Source organism: Heliangelus exortis, chromosome 5, assembly GCF_036169615.1.
Source record: "Heliangelus exortis chromosome 5, bHelExo1.hap1, whole genome shotgun sequence".
NCBI classification, from domain to species: Eukaryota; Metazoa; Chordata; class Aves; order Apodiformes; family Trochilidae; genus Heliangelus; species Heliangelus exortis.
The window spans coordinates 4,662,283-4,686,427 of record NC_092426.1 but is presented as its reverse complement, the minus strand read 5'-3'; the positions used below and the strand labels follow the sequence as shown (position 1 = coordinate 4,686,427).

At 43.0% G+C, this 24,145-nt stretch overlaps 2 protein-coding genes across 10 annotated transcripts in view; one reads left to right on the top strand and one right to left on the bottom strand.

Moving 5' to 3' along the window:
• AP5M1 (adaptor related protein complex 5 subunit mu 1) overlaps positions 1-23,695 on the bottom strand; it is a 117,387-nt gene extending 93,692 nt beyond the window's left edge. Inside the window, exons 1-8 of one of the 8 annotated variants that reach the window (XM_071745255.1) lie at positions 23,403-23,695; positions 18,969-19,585; positions 17,748-18,029; positions 17,149-17,402; positions 15,605-15,904; positions 15,000-15,156; positions 14,743-14,899; positions 14,472-14,641 (exon numbers count right to left, since the gene is read on the bottom strand). In XM_071745255.1, the coding sequence (XP_071601356.1) occupies positions 19,354-19,585; positions 23,403-23,695 (525 nt within the window). In that variant the 3' untranslated portion in view covers positions 14,472-14,641; positions 14,743-14,899; positions 15,000-15,156; ... (2 more) ...; positions 17,748-18,029; positions 18,969-19,353. Of the gene's footprint in view, positions 1-14,471; positions 14,642-14,742; positions 14,900-14,999; positions 15,157-15,604; positions 15,905-17,148; positions 18,030-18,416; positions 19,586-23,402 lie in introns of those variants that run through there. The other 7 variants (XM_071745253.1, XM_071745258.1, XR_011726157.1 and 4 more) reach the window with 7 other exon arrangements.
• The window catches only part of EXOC5 (exocyst complex component 5), a 27,996-nt gene continuing 27,431 nt past the window's right edge, over positions 23,581-24,145 (top strand). For both annotated transcript variants that reach the window (XM_071745250.1, XM_071745248.1), the window contains exon 1: positions 23,581-23,720. In XM_071745250.1, the coding sequence (XP_071601351.1) occupies positions 23,694-23,720 (27 nt within the window). In that variant the 5' untranslated portion in view covers positions 23,581-23,693. The remainder of the gene's footprint in view (positions 23,721-24,145) is intronic.

Here is a 24,145-nt window from a genome sequence, read left to right as displayed (position 1 = left end):
CTTGGTTTGAAATTAGGAAAAAAAAAAAATCCCCCGTACTGTGCTTTTTCCTAAAAAGAAGGAGTCCTGGGGGGACAAAAGCTTTCTCCTGAGTGTAATCTTCAAAACCTGAGTTTCTTTTCATTAAGCTGAGAGTGGGAAATACGATTTATTTATTTATTCCCCACAATAAAGCGCTTGTATCCTCCATTCCTTCAGAACGGTCCGGGCCATCCAGAGCAGTTGAAGATGAGACTAATCTACCTCCAACACTCCAATAAATAAAATGTAAATGTTTGTCATAATAAATGCCTCCATTGTCAGCACCAGCCCGGGATTTTTCAACCTCTTGACTCCCGGCAGTGCCCGGCTGAGTAGCAACAGCCGAGTGCTGAAAGAATTTTTCAACAGCAATTTGCTTGTTCCAATTTGCTTTTCAGGGCTGCTGCTCAGGATTGCTGGCCAGCCTGTAAAAGGATCTCGTCCTATTAATTTGGCCCAGCCTCTCCTCTTGTTCTGCTCATATTTAGTTTCTCCAGGAGTTCCAGTGAGTAAGTTAATTGAATTAGAAGTGCCACCAGGAGCTCGCCCGAGGAGCTACGGTTTCATGTAGGAAAGCAGCCCCCTTGGGCTGCAGAAACAGATATGGGCACCTGTTGAGAAGGTGAAGAAATGTCTAGAGATGACTTATTCCCCCACTGATAGCCCCTGATTCTCTTCCCATAGTGGTGGGACAATAAAACTCCCTTCACTGGTGATTCTCCTGCCTCTTCCTTGGACAGAGAAGCTCAATCGATGCGTTAGAGCAAGGGCTGGGAGTGCAAGGATTTGAAACCTGATTATGTAGGACTGGATTGATGTTGTTTCATGCTGCTTGTTTTCTCTGTGGCTTGAGGCCAAATGTGTCTGATTTAGCAATGTTAAGCATTATTTTTTTCTTCTTGCTTAGTTTCCAATCTCAGCTCACCCACTGGTATCAATAAATAAAACCAGAGCAAGTGGTGACTGACCTTGGTTCTACTGTCTGCTAAGCTCATGGACACAGTTTTTCTGCCAGGAAATAGATAAATGGAAACAAAATCAGGGTTCCTGCTTGCTAGTACATTTTTAATGAGGTTTAGGGGTGAGTCTTGCAGGTGTGGCATCTCCAAATTGGAAGAAACCTTGGAGAATTCCTGCAAGTGGCAAAGGGACTTCGTAGCAATTGGCCAACACAATCCTGAGCCCTCTGCAAAACTTTGCACAATTTGTTGTAGGCATCAGAGGTTTTCCCAGCATGATGGAGGTACCTTTGCTCACCTGGACCTCCCCAGGGATCTGTGGTGGCCTGGGCTGAACTTTTGTCAGGGCTTGGAGGGGATGGGACCTGTGGTGGCATTAAGCTGAGAATCAGCCTAAAGATTTACAAAGCCCAAACTTTAATAACAAAACCATTCCCAACGTCTTCCATCCCCAAATTTAAGCTCTCCCTTAGCCAGGATCTGAGGAAGTATCTTCCTAGAGGAGCAATAAATGGGAGAATAAAATAAAAAGGGTGAAAACTGGGATGGCAGAATCCGAGGCAGCAGAGTGAAGGCGTTTGTGATGCTCATGCAATAGGAAGGAGCAGCAAACCAGTTTCACCAGTCCACCAGTGATAACCGGTGCCAGAGAACCCACTGGACGTTTAGGAACACCAGGAATAAATGACAAATTACGACCTCCCTCCCTGCACGGAGGTTTTTGCAGCCGAAGCGCTGGTTTGGTATCACCACCGGGGGGCAGAAAAGGCCTTTGAAGAACAAACCTTTCCCAGCACAGCTTCAGATGTTGCTGAAGTCAAGAAAGTTCTTGTTTTATTAATATAGCCCTGCTTTTTATTGCCGTTAGGAGATTGAGCTATGATAAATTAAGTTTAAATCAGAGCTCTGGGCAGTGGTTCTCTAGAAACGATGCTGAGGGCTGAAAAGAGACTTTTTCCACATCCTAGGGATGCTGGGGATGCCTTTGATTAAAAAAAAAAAATATCAACAACTTATTTCTTAAGAAATCAAGCAATAGATTGCTATGATTAATGAAGAAATAGATTTTAATGTAAGTTGAATATAATGTAACCCTATATTATGTATTTAATGGAAGTTTTTGTCACCCCATTTGGAAAAAAGCAGCCAACCAAACTGATAAATGCCATTCAGATATTTTTTCTTAGCCATTTCTCATCTTATTTACACTACATATCTATACATACATGTTGCATACACTTGGATACAGACACACACAACCACAGCAAAGAAAGAAAATGATCCCCATCCAAATGATCCTCCTCCACATTTTATTTTTTGCTTAAAATGCCAGTGATGCAGTTGTGGCATTTTCTATACCTCTTCTAAATACAACCCAATCTTCCTAAATAATTTAATGCAGTATTTAGCTCCATGGAATCATTAGTTATCTATCAGCAGCAAGGAGGAGAGCATGGGGCTGGGCTTTGATTATTTGTATTTGTTCTGCTCTAACTTTGGGCAGGCCACACTTTGGGGCTTTTTTTTTTTTTTTCCAAGCTTAATTTCTTTCCTTCAGCAGCTCCTTGTGAAGTTCATCCAGTCAATATTTTTAAATCCTCCTTTTTTTATTTTTCCCAAATCATAAGTCCACGTATCATTATGTTTACCAGAAAGACCCCAAAGACTCTCATGTTACTCCAGATTTTGGGCATTTCTTAAAAGGGATTTCTTCCTTAAACCCACTACAGTGTAATGGCTCTTAAGAAGCTGTTACTGTCTCGAGTGCAAATCCTTCTTAGTTTGTGTATTATTGACCTGACCAAGTGTGATGGGGGCCTTGGATGAGCCCTGGGGGGGGGGATTTTATGTCTCTTGTGGGCAAGGAGCCCCTCAAGAAAACGCTTTGGGAATTTTCCCTGGAAATGGGAATAAGTGAGGAAGGGGGGGGAATAGCTACAGCCCTTCACGTGCAAGCAGTCATTCTGCAGAGCAGCTTTTTAAAAAAAATCCAAGTATTTAATAGAAAGGAATAAACCCACCAACAATGGAACTAGAAGGTGGTTTAAAGGCTTCCTCTGGAACACAGAGATGCCCAAATCCAACCTAAAGACACATGTGCAGGGTTTCACTTCAAGAGGTTGCTTTTAGCAGATCCTACGGGCAAAAAATTTATTTAAACAACCACCTAATATCTCGGGATAGGTAAAATCCTAAAAGTGAAATCAAATAAATTTCCTCCCCTCCCTCCCTGGTGTTTACATACAAACAGCCCCCTCCTAAAAACAGAGAGTTTAGAATGAAAACCCTGGCAGCCACTTGAACAAAAAAAAAAAAAAAAATTCCTGCAAATGATATTGTTCTGCCTTTCCACTTGCCATAAGAAAATGCAGCTTTATGCCCAATCCTGTAATCAGCTTCTCAGGGGCTGACCCAGCTAAGCCCTGGATCAGGACCGTGCTCCCGTGGTGCTGTCTGGGATGCTCCAGCATTTTTTTCCAGTTTACTCTTCTACAAAATAATGCCATAACTCAGCAAAAAGGCAACAGATTGGGGAGTGATGAAGAAGCAAAGGAAAAAAATGTATTATTTCAGGTGTCAGGCAGCCTGAGAGTGGTCTGAATTATTTTTTTTTTATTTTAGTGAGCGACTTCTGTCATCCGTCACGCTGTATTTTCTTTCACTGACAGGTTTTGGCACAAAAATACTGCACCACTGGAGAAGAAGAAAAGAGATTTTTAATTTTTTTTTTTTTTTTTTTTTGCAAAAGAGCAAGATGAATCCCGAGGAATAATATTGAAGAGATTTGAACGGGGAAATGTCGTGCTTTAGCTGCTTTTTCAAGAGATCTTCTTTCAGAGATCTTCTACACGCGCCAGGCACTCAGCTGAGAGAAAGAGGCAGCTTTGTGAGAGCCCGGGAAAACCTGCAAAAAAAAAAAAAAGGTCTGGGGTAGCAGTTAGTGGGAATATCTTGGGTTTGAGGATGGCATCTGAGCCGTTTGTCCCCTTCCATTTAGGACCCGAGCCCATTTGGTATTCAATTGACTTTCTAACTTAGGAGACAGGACTTTCCATCTTCAAATACTGGAAATAGATTGCATTCTTGGCCCTTCGCTTTGAACGGGTTGGGGAGAATAAACCCACACCCTGGTCGTGTTCTAGTGATCTCCCTAATCTCGGTTGCACTTTGTCAGGACGAGGTAACTGGTAGTTAAGTGAAATACCTTAGATCAAAGGGGGATTAATCGCCAACTGAATCCTTGCTGAATAAACCTGTCATTCAAGAAAATTATTTCCACTGAACTTAGCAGAGGATTGAAGGTATTTGCATAACAGGGACCAACGTACTTCAGCCAGGTTAAAAGGTTCAGAATTCAGGCAGTGTTTAGCTTTTTGGCTCCTTTTCCTTTCAGCAGCCCTGTACAATGGTTTTTAATCTGATAATACAGCTAACTATCTAAATGATGTCAGAACAGGAAAGTATTGCAAAGTTTGGCTGAGGGATGGATCAATTTCACTTTCAGTAACTCCTAAATCTGATTTGTTGGAATTTAAGATGTAATCCTTAAAAAAAAAAGTCCCTTTAAACCAGAGGGCTGTTTATTAACATCCTTTTTTTATTTGACCTTTGTCTTAGAAACACCGGGTCTCGCCTGCTGCCTTACCCGGGGCTTTTTGGGATGGTTTCATACAGTTTTATACCCCCCAGCTGGAAGCAATGCCCATGGATCAACCTGCTCATCGTGCAGGTGGATCTGTGGAAACACATTCACACCAAACAGATTTTCAGGATTCTGTTTTGGTTTGGTTCGGGTTTGGTTTTTTTTTTTTGTTCGTTTGTTTAAATTTTTTTGTTTAATTTTTTTTTACCTTTTTTTTCTTCTTTTTCTTTCTTTCTTTCTTGATTTTATTTTAGGTCCATCCTTCAGAGGTCACGCTGAATTTGAATATAAGTGAGATGGAGATAATTAAATAATGGGACCCATCAGGCTGCCATCATTTTCTAGGATCAGCCCTCGGAAGAGATTTAAGCACCGCAGCCTGGTTTGGTTTCAGGGCTTCTCGGGAGGTTGTGGTGATGATTTTAAACTATACAAATTATTCCTGGTTTATGGCAGTCACTTCTTCACAGAGAACTTATTTCTCAGAGAGAGGAGAAAAGCTCTCCCAGGGCTGGAAGACACCGGGTTGATTTTTTTTATTATTCAGAGCTATAAAAATTGGGGAAAATAGTTAAAAACCCCATAGATTGCTGGAGAATGTTTTATGCTGCCTCCCTCCCCGGCCTTCCTGGGGTTCATTTGCAAGCACTCCCACCTCTCCTACCTTGGGGGCATATGGAAGGATGTCAGGCTACATGGTGGACGTCAGGTTTCCTAATCAGATTTTGAGAATAAATGGAATTGAGGCACTTCTGCAGCCAGCCCACGACCAGCACCCTTCATTCTTTCAGTGGGCGCCGTTCATATTCATCCCAAACTCAAAGCATCTTTCAAGTTAAAAAAAAAATCCCAAAGAATGGTTATCAAAGAAAATGAATAAAATCCATATTGAGATAATTTTTTAGAAAATGATTGAAGTTTTAACCCAAGAAAGGACTCTTAGAGTTTCTTATAGCTTAGAATAAGAACATGTCAATCACGATTAAGCTTCTGGAATTGGAATCCCTTTGAAATGCAGCTGTTTCTTCTTTAATTGTGGCAGCGGACTCAAAAGAAAAGAAAGGTCCAGCCTTAAAGATGAGTAAGGAATACAAAATAGCTCAGGATTAGTTGTGGAGTTCAAAGGTCGCTAATTACACTAAGGAGTTCCCAGACACAGGGAAAACATTAAACAGGTCACCTACCAAACGGGAAACAGACTTTGACTTCAAAAAAAAAAAAAAAAAAAAAAAAAAAAAGAAGGAAAAAAAAAAGATCCTGAAGAGAAGATAGGTTTCTAGAGAAAATCAAAAGCAACCAGCTGATCTCGTTGGGAAGAAAGTGGGTTGGGTTTACTTCTCTGCTGTTACATGTCTCTACAGATGGCATCAGGCTTTCAAAAAATTATCTAGAGGTCAACCAGGTTTCTTGGAGACACTGTGAAAGCAAGAAGGGGAAAAGGAGACAGGGTTTTGCTTTTAAAATAATCTGATTTTTAGTTGCACGTGAGTTGTGAGTCCCTGAAAAAAAAAAACCAAACAAAACACATTCACTGAGAACTTCCCATCAGCCTTTGCCTCGATTTGTTGAATGAGGCATCCATGCAAATGGGTGCATCTTGGATGGGAAGCCTTTTGGGAGAGCCCTGCAGGCAATGGGGTTCAGTTTGGGAACACCCTTTTTCCTGGGAGAAGACCCAGCTCCTCTGTTTTCCAGCTCCTTGGGAGGGGGTGGTGGTCCTGCATGTGCAGGACATCTGGAAGAATGGGAATCCCAAGAGTTCATCCCAAAGGACCAAAGGCTTCCTGCAGCCCTTCCAGGAGACAGGAGAACTGCTCTGTTTCCAAGAGTCTTGCTGGAGAAACCAGCATCCCTGGAACCTGAGTGCTGGTCCTGCCTCCTGGGAGGGCTTTTCCCTGCTCTTCCAAGAGAACTTGCACTTTCCAAACTGGATTCCAAACATCTCCCATCTAACAGCTCCTTCAGAACTGAGGGCTGAAGGGATTTTCTGCCATGGAGTTCTCAAGATGGACACAGCTGTGGGTGGGCTTGGTTTTCTCCACCCCAAAAGGTGCTGTTGCCAATATCTTGTGTTTTGTCCATGCTGACTCCTCAGTAAATTCTTGCTGCAGGTACAGTGTGGTCCAGGTTCAGATCCCAGTCTGAGGACTTGGGATGATGGGACACCAGGAGGCAACGTGGAAGATGTTGACAGTAAGATAAACCTTGGAGAACTCCAGCCATGGGAAAAAGGTGGAACAGGGCAAAATTTTAATATGATCAGAAAGTGGGGAAGTGGGAGCCTATGGACAATAAGCCAAAGAGCCAAGGGGAGTGGGAATTCTCTCAAGTGTTGCCATCCTCTTAAGGATGAGAGAACAAAGCAAGACAAGAGGGCACAAGAGGTCTCAAGTTGTGCCAGGGGAGGTTTAGGTTGGACATTAGAAAGAATTTCTTTCTGGAGAGGGTGATCAGGCATTGGAATGGGCTGCCCAGGGAAGGGGTGGATTCTCCATCCCTGGAGCTATTTCAAAAGAGCCTGGATGTGGCACTCAGTGCCATGGGCTGGGAACTGCAGTGGGAGTGGATCAAGGGTTGGACTTGATGATCTCTGAGGTCCCTTCCAACCCAGCTGATTCTGTGATTCTGTGATTCTAAGGTGGTGGTGAAGACAGGAAAAGTAGTGAAGGACAAAGGTGCATTTACTCATAAGCTGCTATGACTTAAAACTCAACAGAGCTTGTTGTCCTTGGAGAAATAGGACAAAGTGTGGCAAATTTCTAAGGTAAATAGAGGAAAACTGCTGTTGAATGTTTAACCAAAGAATCCCAGACTGGTTGGGGTTGGAAGGGACCTAAAATATCATTATATAGCTCCAACCCCCCCGAAGATGAGATTTCCTTATGGACAGGTTCAGATTATGTTTTGTACAGAAACTCTGCAGACAGGATCTCTGCACCTGGGACAAAGAAATTTGTTTTGGCTTGAGACAGGTTCAGATTAAAAAGGGGTAAGTAAATCATAGAATGGTTTAGGTTGCAAAGGACCTTAAAGATCCTCTTGTTCCAAGCCCCTGCCATGGACTGGGACACTTCCCAGCAGCCCAGGTTGCTTTTTAACTCTGTCTCCCAATATTGTTTTGGTTTTCCTGGGACATACAAACCACCAGGGACTGAATGAGCACCTTCAGTAATTGCTGCTTCTCAGCCACTGCACTCTCTGGGAACTTCATTATGGCAAATTCCCCATTTTTTTCCACACTTTCCAGGTGTTAAATAGATTCCAAGGCATGTTGGATGATGGTGCCCCCTTGCCACTGCATTTGGAAATGTCAGCCAGTTTTTAGTGTTTAAGAGGTTATAGTGGACTTTGGATTATTTTAATTTCTTAGAGGTCTCTTACATCAATTATTTTTGCCAACTAAAGTGCAGTCTCATCTAAAAAGTTTGACAGCATGACAGCTTGAAATTCATGTTAATTGCCATTAGCTACATTATCCCAGAATTTCAATGAAATGAAACAATTTCCCTTTACTAATGAAGAAAGTTCTATATTGTAATTTCTTACTGTGTTTGGGAAAAGTATCAGGTTGACAAACCAGTATTGATTTTACTTTTACTTTTTTATTTACTTTTACTTTTATTTTACTTTTAATTTATTTATTTTAGTATTTATTTAAGTCCTTCTGTTTATTCTTTTCAAGGCTTGGGATGTTAAGTTTTTTTCCAGCCCTCTGAAATGCCCTATCAAGACCAGAGAACTCCTTGGCCACCTCTTTTCTAAGTATTTGTGCAAAGCAATCTGCACAGATCTCATACAGTTGATACCTGTAGTGAAATTATAAATACAAGCACTTCAAGCAGCAAGCCCTCTTGGACATAAAGAGTGTTCTTATTTTTTTCTATTTAACACATAATCCTTTCCATAAACTGTTGTATTATCTTCAAGAAACTTGTTGATTTTTTAGAGCTAGAGGAATACCCCTCACACAGACAACTTTAGAGCCCACCAGAGGTACTGTCAGGTACCACCTCTGCCATGGAGTTCTCAGGCTCCAAAGAGCTCTCCCTCTTATCTTCCTAATTTAATTTTAGAAGTATTTTTTCGCCCTGTTAAAACAGGAAAAACAATAAGAACAGTGAAACTGTGAAATTCCTAATGTCTACCATAAACCTACCCAGTTTAAAGCCATCCTCCCTTGTCCTATCACTACATGCCCTTATAAAAAGTCCCTCCCCAGTTTTCCTGTAGGAGCTCTTCAGGCACTGGAAGGTGCTCTAAGGTCTCCCTGGAGCCTCCTCTTTTCCAGGCTGAACACCCCCAACTCTCTCAACCATCTAAAGCAGCAGCTCACTTCCACTCCTGAGCACTGCAGCTCTCCTAACCTTGAATTAGAGACATGGACAAAAGGAAATCCAAAAGGAACATCATTTAGGAACAACCTCCAGCAATTAAGTTCAAGGGAATTATCTTTTAATTTGATTTTTTTGACAGTCTCACAGTTTCGTGGCATTTCTTGGGAAGAAAAAAAGCCACTCCTCCACGGGGCTGGTTGCAGAATCCACAGCTCCCGTTTTTCTCATGGGTGGGTGGAAAGCCAACACCACACACTGAAACATTCCAGTGGGTTCCTGACATACAGAACACGATCCAAACACTTCCCAACAGAGAGACCTCCTCTCCCCACTCACATCCTGGTGTCCTGGTGTCCAGGCATGTGGAAAATTGTCCCAGGTAGGGACTGGATTCCAGGAAAAATGGATTCAATGGCATCCTGGGCTGGCTCAGGAACAGCGTGGCCAGCAGGTCCAGGGAAGGGATTCTGCCCCTGTGCTCAGCCCTGGGGAGGCCACAGCTTGAGTCCTGTGTCCAGTTCTGGGCCCCTCAGCTCAGGAAGGAGATTGAGGTGCTGGAGCAGGTCCAGAGAAGAGCAAGGAGGCTGGGAAGGGATCCAGCACAAGTCCTGTGAGGAAGGGCTGAGGGAGCTGGGGGTGTTGAGGCTGGAGAAGAGGAGGCTCAGGGGAGACCTCATCACTCTCTCCAACTCCCTGAAAGGAGGTTGGAGCCAGGGGGGGGTTGGGCTCTTTTCCCAGGCAACTCTCAGCAAGACAAGAGGGCACAAGAGGTCTCAAGTTGTGCCAGGGGAGGTTTAGGTTGGACATTAGAAAGAATTTCTTTCTGGAGAGGGTGCTCAGCCATTGGAATGGGCTGCCCAGGGAAGGGGTGGATTCTCCATCCCTGGAGATATTTCAAAAGAGCCTGGATGTGGCACTCAGTGCCATGGGCTGGGAACTGCAGTGGGAGTGGATCAAGGGTTGGACTTGATGATCTCTGAGGTCCCTTCCAACCCAGCCAATTCTGTGATTCTATGATTCAAAATCATTGATTCACCTTTTGCCTGCTAATGAGTTGGGACACACCTGGAAAAGGGCCACATTGCCTGTTGGGAATGGGTAGTAGCACAGCTCTGCTTTTGAAATTTTTGCTGAGCAGCATGTTTCATATGAATTAATCCAACCTTCAGAACATTCAACCAATTAGATTACTATCTCCACCTAAGTATTTTTTAAATTATAGCTTCAAATTTTTCCCCATACACAATCACTAATCTTATTTATCACACAGAGTACAGTTAAACAAGAGGTATGGCAGGAGCAGCCAGTGTGCTCAGTTATTAGATGGCATTCTTCTCTTTTGTGCTGCTCTCCAGGTTCTCTCAGTTTTTCACCAGCCTTTCAGAATTTCCTCATTTCCTGATAACTCTCTTAAAGTCTATTTCCTGTGTTCCTGCAGATACCAATTTTCTTCTCAAAATTAAGAGGTCTGCCTCTGTAGACTGAGTTCTTTTATTTTCTGTCTGTTTTTCCAGGGAAAATGGCTCAGTGATGGTTTTTTTTGGAACCTCCAGCAAACGTAGCTGTTTTTGCCTGCTCAGAACTAGTCTTGTGGTTTGGAAAAATTCATGTAAATCACTGCCTGGTATGGGTTCTGTAACCATCTGATGACAAAAACAGAAGTCTTGCTTTTTTACCTGTCCTGTTAAATCTGGGCTGTAGAGAAGACCACAAGTCCTCAGGTGTCACTGATAATGAACTGGGAGCTTAAGCCCAGGTGTGCCCACTAATTAGGGCCTGCCCCAGCCAGAAATGGGCGGGGCTGAAGGGCAAGGTAAAAGGCATGCTCCCAGAAGCAGAGTCAGTCAGAAGCAGATGAAGACGCCTGAGGAGAGGAACAGCAGGAAAGAGCTCCCGGAGAAGAACCGAGTCCCCGAAAGAAAGAAGGCTTGCCGCAACATCTGGTGGAGAATGCGGGCAACAAGAGCAAGCCATGAACGCTGAGGTAAAAAAGGAAGCCCTACACGACCACGTTGGTGCGGGAAGCTCTACAAAGCCTGGCTTAAAGGCGAAAGGCGATAAAAAGAGCTTCGAAATACGCAACCACGTCAGATGGAGACACCACAGTGGTGCGGGACGCTCTAAAAAAGAGCTCCAAAAAACGCAACCACGGGAACAAGCTCCACAAGGCCAGGCTTAAATGCGGAAGGCGGCGTGTAGAAGCTCAAAATAGAAGCCCAGCACGGTGAGATACAACAGCCCGGTATGGCGAGCCAGGCGGGAGAGAAGAATGAGGCTCGAAAGGCGCGGCGAGTTGGCGCGTGGAACTCAAGCCCGAGGAATGCTGAAGCCGAAGCGGAGCTCTGAGTGCGCATCAAGTCAGTGCGGCCCCTGAAATGGAGTCTCCCAGGGACACGCGATAACGCGGTCCTGAAACGGAGCCTCCCAGGGACACACAACGCGGTCCTGAAACGGAGCCCCCAGGGACACGCGATAGTGCGGTCCTGAAAACAGGGCCCTAGGGACACGTGATAAGACTGGTGCGCTGAATGCTCGGAGAAGTCTCTGCATGGCCAGGCATCCCGAGGTGGCGAGTACCAGCGAAAGCTGAGCTGGTGCTCATGAGACCTCATCTCCTGCTGATAATAAAGACCAAAGCAAAAAAGGCCGGTAAGAGCCTGAACTTTCCCTCCATAAAGGCTAAGAAAAAATATATATTTATTGAAAAATAATGAAAATAATTAAACGTTTATCCGGCGCCCCCTCGATGCTCTTAGCTGAGTGTCCTGCGGGGCCCGAAGCGTTTACTTCGAGAAATATATTTATTGAAAAAATGTTTATCCGGCGCCCCCTCGATGCTCTTAGCTGAGTGTCCCACGGGGCCCGAAGCATCTACTTTATAAATTATTGTAAAAATGTTTGAAATGTTTTAAAAATGAATTGTAAAAATGTTTCAAAAAAAATGAATTGTAAATTGTTGTAAATGTTGAAAAATAATGAAAGATAATGAAATGTTTAAAAAGGCCTATTGAAAAAATGAAGTTTATTTTTTTTTTTTCAACAAACAATAAAAAGGGGGGAAATGTAGAGAAGACCACAAGTCCTCAGGTGTCACTGATAATGAACTGGGAGCTTAAGCCCAGGTGTGCCCACTAATTAGGGCCTGCCCCAGCCGGAAATGGGCGGGGCTGAAGGGCAAGGTAAAAGGCATGCTCCCAGAAGCAGAGTCAGTCAGAAGCAGATGAAGACGCCTGAGGAGAGGAACAGCAGGAAAGAGCTCCCGGAGAAGAACCGAGTCCCTGAAAGAAAGAAGGCTCGCCGCAACACTGGGCTCTAATCAGATTCTTGTGACACCATGACAGGGACAAGACACTGAAACCTTTCACATCCTGTGAGCTCTTTGCTTTACAAAACCAGTGAAGTAACTGGAAGTCCCCCCAGAAGACATGTCTGGTCATACCAGGCTGTGTCTGCACCACTAGGTACTTATCTTGTACCAATTAATATTAGAAAGTAAAAATGGCAAGCACATTTTAAATTGTCTTCTCTAAGCTGTTCTCCAGGACTGAACAATTTAAACCCAATTTATTTTGCTAAGATAATTGACTTATTTCCTTATTCCTCAGAAGAAATTTTTAAACATACAAAGTACAAGTGCTGGAGAGTGTTTATTTTCACTGTATCATGACATTGCTCTCATCAGCTGTCTGCTTTATTTGAATACAAAAATAATTCACAAGAAAATCAGTCCAATAAGGTTTTGTACAGCCTGGGCTTTGGAATTCCACATGTAGTAATCAGAAGAAATTAGTTCTTGGGCTAAAAAACAAAACAGACAAGAAAAACAAGCATTAGAGTGTTTTACAATCAGACATTCCTTCAACCAAGTTAGGAGACTACTAATTCACCCTTACTAGTTTACAGAAAAGGTATAATGGCCTCTTTACACTGTAAGACTCTTATTATTATTTGAAAATCGTTTCTGATAATGAGCTATTTAAAGTCTCAGCTTCAATTACCTTTACTAAAATATCAGTCATGAGCTTAAAATTCAAACAGAGGCTAAGTCAAAAGCAGGTGGATGGCTTGGATTTTGTTCAATGAATATAAATTGCATGCTCAATATAAAGCATACAGCATGAACATGTTCCTTTTCTTGTGTTACAATTGAGGACTGGATGTGACCTGTCAAAAAATTAACAGTGTAGATGACAGCTTTCAAAAGGCATTTATAGAGTTCTCCTCACATGACTGACAGAAGGTGCAACAAATTTAAAAAAAATCAGGAGTGTGTGCTCTGAATCCAGGTACTGCCAATCCACAGATGATGTCTCTGACAAAAGTGTCCTCACCAAGAGGCCAGACTGCAGAGAGGCATTCTCTGCCCTCCCAGGAAAAGTTCTGCCACCATGCAGATCACTGTAAAACATCACAGGGAAAATAAGAGAGTCCAAGAGAGAGCTGAAAAGCTTTCTTTTGAAAATAAGATATTAAATAAATGACATTTTTAACAACTCACATGTTGAATCCAGGTACTGCCAATCCACAGATGTTGTCTCTGACATCAGTGTCCTCACCAAGAGTGTCCTCACCATCCTGGTGTCCTCACCAAGAGGCCAGACTGCAGAGAGGCATTCTCTGCCCTCCCAGGAAAAGTTCTGCCATCATGCAGATCACTGTAAAACATCATAGGGCTAAAAAGAGAGTCCAAGAGAGAGCTGAAAAGCTTTCTTTTGAAAATAAGATATTAAATAAATGACATTTTTAACAACTCACATGTTGAATCCAGGTACTGCCAATCCACAGACGATGTCTCTGACATCAGTGTCCTCACCAAGAGTGTCCTCACCATCTTGGTGTCCTCACCAAGAGGCCAGACAGCAGAGAGGCATTCTCTCCCCCCCAGGAAAAGTTCTGCCATCATGCAGATCACTGTAAAACATCACAGGGAGAAAAACAGAGTCCAAGAGAGAGCTTAAAAGCTTTCTTTTGAAAACAAGGATATTAAATAAATGACATTTTTAACAACTCACATGTTGAATCCAGGTACTGCCAATCCACAGATGATGTCTCTGACATCAGTGTCCTCACCAAGAGTGTCCTCACCATCTTGGTGTCCTCACCAAGAGGCCAGACTGCAGAGAGGCATTCTCTGCCCTCCCAGGAAAAGTTCTGCCATCATGCAGATCACTGTAAAACATCATAGGGCAAAAAAGAGAGTCCAAGAGAGAGCTTAAAAGCTTTCTTTTGAAAACAAAGATATTAAATAAATGACATTTTTAACAACTCACATGTTGAATCCAGGTACTGCCAATCCACAGATGATGTCTCTGACATCAGTGTCCTCACCAAGAGTGTCCTCACCATCTTGGTGTCCTCACCAAGAGGCCAGACTGCAGAGAGGCATTCTCTGCCCTCCCAGGAAAAGTTCTGCCATTATGCAGATCACTGTAAAACATCACAGGGAAAAAAGAGAGTCCAAGAGAGAGCTGAAAAGCTTTCTTTTGAAAACAAGGATATTAAATAAATGACATTTTTAACGACTCACATGTTGAATCCAGGTACTGCCAATCCACAGATGTTGTCTCTGACATCAGTGTCCTCACCAAGAGTGTCCTCACCATCCTGGTGTCCTCACCAAGAGGCCAGACTGCAGAGAGGCATTCTCTGCCCTCCCAGGAAAAGTTCTGCCATCATGCAGATCACTGTAAAACATCACAGGGCAAAAAAGAGAGCCCAGGAGAGAGCTTAAAAGCTTTCTTTTGAAAACAAAGATATTAAATAAATGACATTTTTAACAACTCACATGTTGAATCCAGGTACTGCCAATCCACAGATGATGTCTCTGACATCAGTGTCCTCACCAAGAGTGTCCTCACCATCTTGGTGTCCTCACCAAGAGGCCAGACTGCAGAGAGGCATTCTCTGCCCTCCCAGGAAAAGTTCTGCCATTATGCAGATCACTGTAAAACATCACAGGGAAAAAAGAGAGTCCAAGAGAGAGCTGAAAAGCTTTCTTTTGAAAACAAGGATATTAAATAAATGACATTTTTAACGACTCACATGTTGAATCCAGGTACTGCCAATCCACAGATGATGTCTCTGACATCAGTGTCCTCACCAAGAGTGTCCTCACCATCTTGGTGTCCTCACCAAGAGGCCAGACTGCAGAGAGGCATTCTCTGCCCCCCCAGTAAAAGTTCTGCCATCATGCAGATCACTGTAAAACATCACAGGGCAAAAAAGAGAGCCCAGGAGAGAGCTGAAAAGCTTTCTTTTGAAAATAAGATATTAAATAAATGACATTTTTAACAACTCAAACATAGTCATTTTGGGGTTTCCTGGTGTAAAGACCTGAACAGACTCCTGGTCTACATAACATCCAGTAAGTGTGAAATCTGTATTCTAAAACACAGCCATAGAAAGAGGAAAACATGATCAGATGCATATTGTGCTTGCTGTGCAAAGACTGGCAACCTGCCTTATGTGCTCTTGATGTGCAAGCACACTCCAAAGTGACAGTCATCAAATCCTGTAAGCAAGAAAACAGAAAATTCCATGCTGAGAACAAAGAGGCTACAAAGTATGTCTGGTTTAATATCCACATGTGATTTAAGATAATAAAAAAACAGCTACTAAGGGCTCTTCTCACAGAGCCTGCAACTTACTTTTTGCAGCATTCCCAATGCAAACATCAGCAGCTGAGACCTCCTTGCCTGCAGTCCCCAAAAGACACCATTCCAGTTAGAGAAACTTCCAAGGATGTAGGGAACTTCTGTCCTAAAGGCAGAACCAGCATCTGTAAGAACTGAGACAGCTGTGCCCATGTTTTTCAAAGACAGGGGGAGGAGGTAACACAAGGCACAAAGGTTTTCTGCTTACCCAGGACCCAAACCAGAAGTCCCTTCTCTTGTGACAAATCCAGTTGGCCAAAATTATCTCTGTATTCTAGGAGAGTGATTTGGCCCCTGTAGTATGACAGAGGAGAGATAAAACCACTGGAATGAGTATCATTTGTTAAAGAAAGCAACAAATTGCTGAAAGACATTATTTATGTGCACACAAGCAAATCATACCTATCAGAGCACACCACTAATTTCTTGAGAGAAATTACAGAGCAGGAAGAAATCATCATGGTCTCAACCCAGTAATCATAACAGAGATGTTGATATTTTACTGTTTTCAGTTCATTGATGGTGATTTATTGCAATCAGCATCAGCAACCCTGTATCATTTCAGCTTTAGATTTTCATGATAATTATGGGACAGTGTAGTCATGGCAGTTGTCAGAGAGGCTTACATGGAAATGATCATTTTAATTTTAAATAACTGTGCTTTTGATAAGCTGATCTGTAGCTAGGATTAAGGAATGGGTAACCCTGGGTTGGAAGTGTACACAAGATTTAATTCATCTGGAGGACTGGGGCAGGGTTTCATGTGAAAAAAACCCCACAAGGAAACAGGATGCTGGGCATGCCCCACTCAGAATGTTACCAAATATTCTGGTGCAGTTCTGTATTCTGGAAATTAGAAGAATTTCAAGAGGCTTTCTGAGCACTTGGAAAGGTAGTGTCCACTGGCAGTGATGGAACATAGTCTGTTGTATTGACACGTGACAGTTTAACTTCAAAGACATTGAAGAAATTTATTTAGGTTTTTTTAATTCTTATCTGTTGCAAAAAGGTGTATGAGCTTCACAGTTCTCAAAAGAATTCATTATGCTTTCATGAAGCTTTAAATTAATAACTATTTTTAAGTGTGATTCCTCTTTCAGTGAGCTGATAACATTCCAAAATTGGTGTAACAGGAACCTAGAAAAAACTGTATTAATTCCCAAGATAAATTATCATAACTATCACAAAATCATTATATACTGTTTTAATTGCTGAAATATTTTTCAAAAATAACAAATACATATTAATTGTGACAAACTCTTCTTGTCATACATAGATTTATGGTATATGCACTTGACCTCTCAGCCTGGATGTATCTAACTCAGGTTTTTAAGTGGTTCCTTTACTGTATGAGCAGCCAAGCAGGGAAAGGTACTGGCACATCCTGAATGTAATTCAGATGACTCCCACAGTGGACTCCAAGCAGTTTATTACATAAAAAACATCTTATCTGCCTGTATATGTAAATTCATTCAGACCTGCTCAACAACACAGGTATTTTTATTTCTGTCTGAGGACTGGAAAGGGGATGTTATTACCTGGGAAGTGCAGTAACTTTCATAATGATGAAGCCATTTAATTGTGTAGTAACACAAGGTGAATTAATCTGAAGGAGGAATGAAAGGAAATTTGTAAGGCTCACTGCACACAGAACCATCCAGTGGATCAGCACTACTGGACATCAGCATGGCAGGGTCAGCAGAGGTCACAAAGTGATGGACCACAGGATCTTGGAGCAGAGGACCCTCAGTCAGGAGCTTGAAACTGAGGGTTATGTTTGGTGCAGATCCCTCTGTGTCACACGTGAAAAAACAAAAAAAGTTATTGTGGAATATTTCTCTCAAGTCAGAATTAGATGTTCAAAAACGGTACACAAGTGTTAAAAAAAAAAACCCCAAAAAATAAACAAACCCACCAAAATGTTCACACATTAGTACTGACAAGTGGTTTCAAACCCAAGCCTGCTTCCTACTCCTGCAGCACAGTGAGTGATGCAGCCCCAGCTAAATGCCTCTCAATGGACAAGTGCTCTTTAAGAAGGAAACAGCAGATAAGCAAGCCAAGGACTTGCTGTATGGCTTCATCATTATGAATGTTACATGAATGCACTTGGTGATAGCCTAATTAATTCAGATACTTTTACAACACCTGCTTAATGGATTCAAGCATGCTATTAATGGCCATGTGGTCCCATGTCAGCTTTCTAGAGGCAACCACGTGCAGCACATCCATTGTCTGGTCCTGCTGTGTGCCAGCTCAGCAGTGCACGATTACACCAGGGCTTTCTTCTTAAGCAAGGGCATCCACCCTGCAAGATGACCTTGAAACTTGTCCCTCCTTGAGCAGGAAGCTGTTCACCCACAGCATGGCTGGTGGGAAATAACCCAGTCTTCAGAGCTGCAGTACTCAGGTTGGCTGCCTTCAGAGAGGAAGGAAATAATTGAATTATTTCCTTTATCGATTATTTGGTAGGGAATATTGCAAATAATTGGATTGCCATGACCCTCTTTATTTGGTTTTTCTCCTCTTAAAACACTGGTAGTTACAAATAAAGTGTACTGTGAAAATATGGTGTGCTTTCCTTGCACAACCCAGGACAAGGAATGTCAAATACATCAACTGTAGAATACAAAAATGTTCCTGTATTTCATAGCTATTATTAATCTATTGGGTCAATATTCCCCAACTGTCAGTATCAAACAATGAGAACCATTGTTTAATATTACAAGCATTGTCTCAGAGAAAAACATTCAAAATAATTATACAATCAGTTTCTTTTCCCAGATTCTGTATCAACAGCTCTTACGTCAGCAAAACAAACAGCATTTGTGGATTCAAAATGCTGCTGTAATAGAATAAAGTAGAAGAGAAGATTAAGCTTTCATTTGGTAGGAAAATTAATTAAAAATGCTCACGTAGAGACACCTGTGGAAGGCTCGCTGAGAAATTCTGTTTCTAATCATTATTTAACACATTGCTTATTAGACAGCTGGAAATAAACTTGGTGTTAGCACTGCCATTTCTTAGCCTTTATAGGCAAAGAGTGTATGAAATTATTTCTCCCTATTTCTTTTAAAATAAGAAAAATTTAGGAAAATACATGCAATGTAGCTACTGATGGAAATTTAAGTTCCATAAGTAGTTACTGAAAGAAATGTACAATGCATGTAGGAAAAAAACAGTAAAGATAAAAATAAATGATGTTGCTAACACATCACTCATACATATAGTGGCTCACTATGCTTTGAAATAATGGAGTATTAAAAAGTCACTGTTCACACACTGAAGTAAAGTGCCATGAGTGCATCTGCATGAAAAAATACTTTGGCCAGACTTGCAGAAAAAAGATTGCTCTCACCTTGCAATTTCCAGCTCCATCAACTTGTCATGTGCTCACAACATCTCTTTGGCCATACCTCATACACTTGATTTTTTCAGTGATCAAGACATTAACCTGAGGTTTGCCTTTGTTGGATCTCCAAGCTGGTTGATTCTCACCTCCAGGCACCTCCTGAATGTCATCAAACAAACTTTTTAAGCTGTGTGTTTTTGAGGGGATGCCAAGCAGCCTGGAATATTACAAAGCTGCCTTGTTTTCCAGTCATCTCAGCTTCTTTTCTCTGCCTTGAAGAGATGCAGTCCAAAATACCCAACAGAAGAGCTCCATGTGAGAGCCCAGTAAGGGTGAAGAGGTGTGGCCATGGCTCCAAGGTCTCTTCAGCTACTGGAAGACATCCATGTTATCAAACCACTCTTCTGAAAAACATGAAGAGGCCAGGGATCCCCTCCTTTGGTGCAAACTGAACAGACTGATGACTGATTGTATTAACAGCATCTCCATGCTCCATGACAATGGGGTCACCTCTGAGTCTCAGTTCAAAAAGCAAAGCTTTGAAAAAAGCACTGTCAGGTGCTACAGGCACAAGTATTGATCCCTTGAAGGTCTCAGCATGAGTTTCCACGGTGGGGTAACACCTGTGACATGGAAATAAGAGCATCTTAGTGCTACTCGTTGCCTCCCACCCAAAATATCATGCCAAGAGTTCAGAGAAGCAGAAGCATGTGATCCCTTTTCTGGCTGTCACAGAATGCAAAAGCATTGTACAAATCTTTGGAGTGTTGATATAATTCAAGATGAGTTTCTTTTAGGTATTCAAACAACTCCTAAAAGTACCCTTGGTCCTAAAAGTAACCTCGTGCAAGTCCAGTAGTGTTGTGACAGAAAGAGTTGGAGGATCAGCATTTCAATTGTCCATAAAACTGTTTCATGAGTAATTAGGGTTCATTATAGCAGGAGGATTTTTACAGGAAACTTCAAGCAAACACACTCACTCATATTTTTTTATAAACCCCCCTCCTGTTGCAGATACAGGAAGTTTAAACAACATGGATGAGAACCCAAGCGTGACTCACATCAGTGCAGTGCAACTTCAACAGTAAAATATTTCTGAGAGGTGGCACCACACTGGTGACAAGTTTCCAGACATTTAAGAAAACACATGTCCCATGTAATAAATTTCATCTACAGCAGCTCTTTGCCTAGATATAGCATGCTACTGCTACAGCTTTGCTACTCTGATCAATACTATAATATGCAAGACATTATAATAGAAGTTACTTGCATACAGGTTCATCACTGCTGTTCTGAGCTTACACAACTGATCTGCAGCAGTTACTTTAAATGATAAATTAAAAATCTTTACAATGTTCTAAATACTTCACTGCACATAGGTCCAATTGTTTCACCACAAGCTGCATGGGCTTGATGGGGAGAGAAATGGATCTCACACTCTAAGTGCAATACATGCACTTTATGACTTAAAGCTTTTATGACTTTAATGATTTCAAAATTTTTTTGAGCATTTAAGACATACTCATGTCACAGAGACCCAAAGTTTTGTGTATTTTAAAACTGCTGGTTTGCATCAGGCTATATATATTTAATTTTAAATTTCCTAGATATGTTTGATAAAAGTCATATTAGCTGTTTAGTGATACTTCTGGTGGTTTTTTTCTTCTGAAGAAATATTACTTTTTAAAGGACAGGGCGGTGAATTTCTTCTAAAGCTAAACTAAGTACCAAAAAGAACTGAAAAGTTATCCTTTGATAAATAACTGGGAAAAGAAAAAGCATTACTTCCACTAACTCACTGGTTTTGGGGTTTTTTTTTTTTTTTTTTTTTTGGAACTACAGACTGTCCTGAATCTTACATTAAGTTTGATGACAGGTTAGCTTTTCTACATTCTCTTTAAAGGAATCTCTTAGTAGCTGACTTTCAAAATGCATATCCCAGGTTACCTGCCAGGCAATTAGTTAAATCACTTTATGAATCACCTGGTAGCAGATCTGTTCTCAGGCTGCATGTTTGTGCTCAGAGCTTACAGACAAACATGGGCGAAAAAACCCACAGATCCATAAACACCTTCATTTATTCCCCTTTTTACACCATCTTTTTAAAGACACATTGGGACTGTTTCTTAAATTGCCATGGAACTTGAAATCCCAGCAATGTGGTACTTTGCTTTATCTCCAGCCACCACATGTAAGCTCTCCCCTTCTGCTCCTGAACACTTACATGGTTCTTATCCTGTTGCCTCTTAAGTCCCACCTACACCATCTTTTCTTAACTGTAGCAGAATCTCTTGCTTGAGGCAAACATGCTTCCTCAGGCTTATTTCCAGTGGCTGTGCTTTTTGGTTTGATTCTGAAGCAGTCATCTGCAGCTTCTTTTTTTATCTTTTTTGGTAAGGAAAAAGCAAACACGGGCAGGGAGAAGCCAGAGCTACGAGATCTGTAAACAGGATACAGATGACAGTAAAATACAGTCTCATGTCTATTTTGATGAGCAAAGAAACAGCATGGTTTTTTTGCAGCTAAAAATTTATGTGGACTTCCAGGGAAAGGTTGTTGACAAGAGGCCACATGTAACCTTGGTAAGTATCTCCTATTTTTGTTTTAAAAAACAAAATTTTTGTTTTATCTCCTGTTATTGTTTTAAAAACAAAGGAAGAGGAGATATTTCAGTCTAGTTTTGTCTTGCTTATGTCCCCATCTGCCTGCTCCACTTGCTGAAGCTGTCCCCACACTCACAGCAATCTTCTCCCACTGAATCTTCCCAGCTTTAGCTGAGTCATGAGATGACAACTCAGCCTTACAGATTTTCACTCTTCCCTTCTAGAAAGCAATGAAAACTGCAAAAGATTGAAGTTTCCAAGGAGGAATGAGCTTTGGTGATTCAAGAGAGACACTCGTCGCCTGAATTAAGTTATGACCAGCTCCAAAAAAAAAAAAAAAAAAAAACAAGTGGAATGCTTTGATGTCCCAGATGTCTTCTCTGAGGTTAAAGATCAGGGCTCACGTATATCCAGCTGAGTGCATAAGTCCCGAAACCAACAGTTTCCATGTGATCCGGCATTCTTTATATTGTCTGTGAGCTTTGTTGAATTTAAGGTCAGTTAGGAGGATAAACTTGGGGTTTCCACAGCCCTATTATTCCCTCTGGGAACTTGAAAGATCTAAGTCTGGAAATCACTTGAAGTATCAAGTGTAGTTTGCCCTTTTCAAAGGAGCCTTACTCCTTGTCTCTGCCGCTTACTGTGTGACAAGTTACTTCACACAGCCCTGTCACCACCCCCCTTTCCTCCCTGGTGATTACACTCTCTGATTTTTTTGGGACCAGGCTTTCCCTTTCTCTCTGTTTGTAGAGGGGAGGCTTCATCTCTGGTCTTGTAGGTTATACAAGGACTATAATACTAATCCGAAAACAATCAGAGAAATGTCCAGTGTAGAGATCTGTCTGCACCTGAGGATGGAAAATAGCCTATTTGTTATTTATTTTTTTTGCCTCCTTCTAAAACATCTCTTCAGTTTTCGCAGACTTGGAGCAGGGCTGTAAATCACATCATCACACAGCTACCAGTAATTTTGTATTTTCTTGGCCCCCAGTTATTTTTCCTCTCATTCTTCAGGACCGAGTCCCCTGAAATCAGAGAGAATAGGAGGAAATGACACCAAATTTTGCCAAACTTGTCTGCCTAGCTCAAAGTCTTACTTTAAACTCTTCTGTAAAAGTTCTGAATAACAAGCCCTGCTTTAGGTTCACCAATTTTAAAAAAAACCCACCTGTTTTCATAAGCAAAAATTAAAATCAAACGGAAAGCTACATTCAACTGTACTTTTCATACACTTACTGAACAACACAATGAGGATGTAAGCAAAATTTAAGGAAAACATGGAAAACACACACCTTCTACTTTGCTTGCTTGACAATATTTCACCATCACTACTCTGTCCTTTTCCGTGTTAGGACAGAGAAAACCCAGGTAAGATCTTTACAGTAAGAAACAGAGGCACGAAAATGACGTGCAAAACGCAGAAGCTGTAAAAAAACACAAAACAAACCCCAAAACAAGCCAAACTCCCCAGATTTAGTTACCAGCACATTATCTGTACCGGGACATTCTCAAAGTCGGGTTCAGAAATGTACCGAGACCAGCGGGGCTTCCAGGAGGAAAAGGATTTAGGGGCCACCAGAATATTTCAGTTTTGGGGGTTTTTTTGTTTTGGGTTTTTTTTTTTTTTTTGGCGGTCGTTTCGGGACCCCGAGGCACCCCCGGCTGCTCCGCAAACCCCGGCGCCTCCAATCCCCCCCTCCGAGCTCTCCCTCCCCGCCCTAACCGGGACCAGAGGCCCGCTCAGAGCCCAACAGAACCCGCGGCGGTCCCGCCCCCCCTAAGGCCCCGGGCCCGGCCTGACCCGCGGGCCCTGCGCAGGCAGCCTCCCCGCCGTTACCTGGAGAAGCGGGCGGTGCGGCCATCCCGGGCTGACCCCTCAGGAACCATAAACGGCGACGAAGGCAGCAGCGGCAGCGCTGAGGGCTCCCGGGGATCAGCGGAGGGGCGGCCGCAGCCCTGCGCAGCTCCCGGCCCCTCCCCGGCCGCGGCCGCCCGGCGCAGGCCCATTTCCGGCGGGCGGAGGCGGCGCCGCGGCGGCTTCTGCTGCTGGGGCGGCGGGGATACAATGAGCGGCAGCGGCGGGGTGGCTGCGGGTCGCTGAGGAGCCCCCGCTGCCTTCCCCGCCGGCATGGCTACTACAGCCGAGCTCTTCGAGGTGAGTGCGGGCAGCGCCGGAGCTCCCTGCGGGCGGAGGGGCCGCGCTGGGCCGGGCGGTTGTGGAGGGGCCGGGCGGTTGTGGAGGGGCCGGGCGGTTGTGGAGGGGCCGGGCGGTTCTCTGAGGGGATGCGGCGGCCTCTCCTCACGCCATGTCCCGGGTGCAGCCCCTCCGGAGAGCTCCTGTTCGGAGGGTGAAGCCGCGGCGAGGCGAAAAGGCCCTCCCGGCCGGGGTTGAGGGCGTGTGCGGGAGGTGCCGGAACCTGAGGACGCGAAGTGTCGGTGCGGGGAGGGCTGAGGCCATGCCCTGGCTGAACGCGGGACCTCCCCTCCCCTTCCCTCAGGGAAAAGCTTTCGGTGCCCCTAGTGCCGGGGCCTCCTTCTCCTGGGGCTGCCGGGGCTTGGCAGCAATGGGTGCTGCTTCCA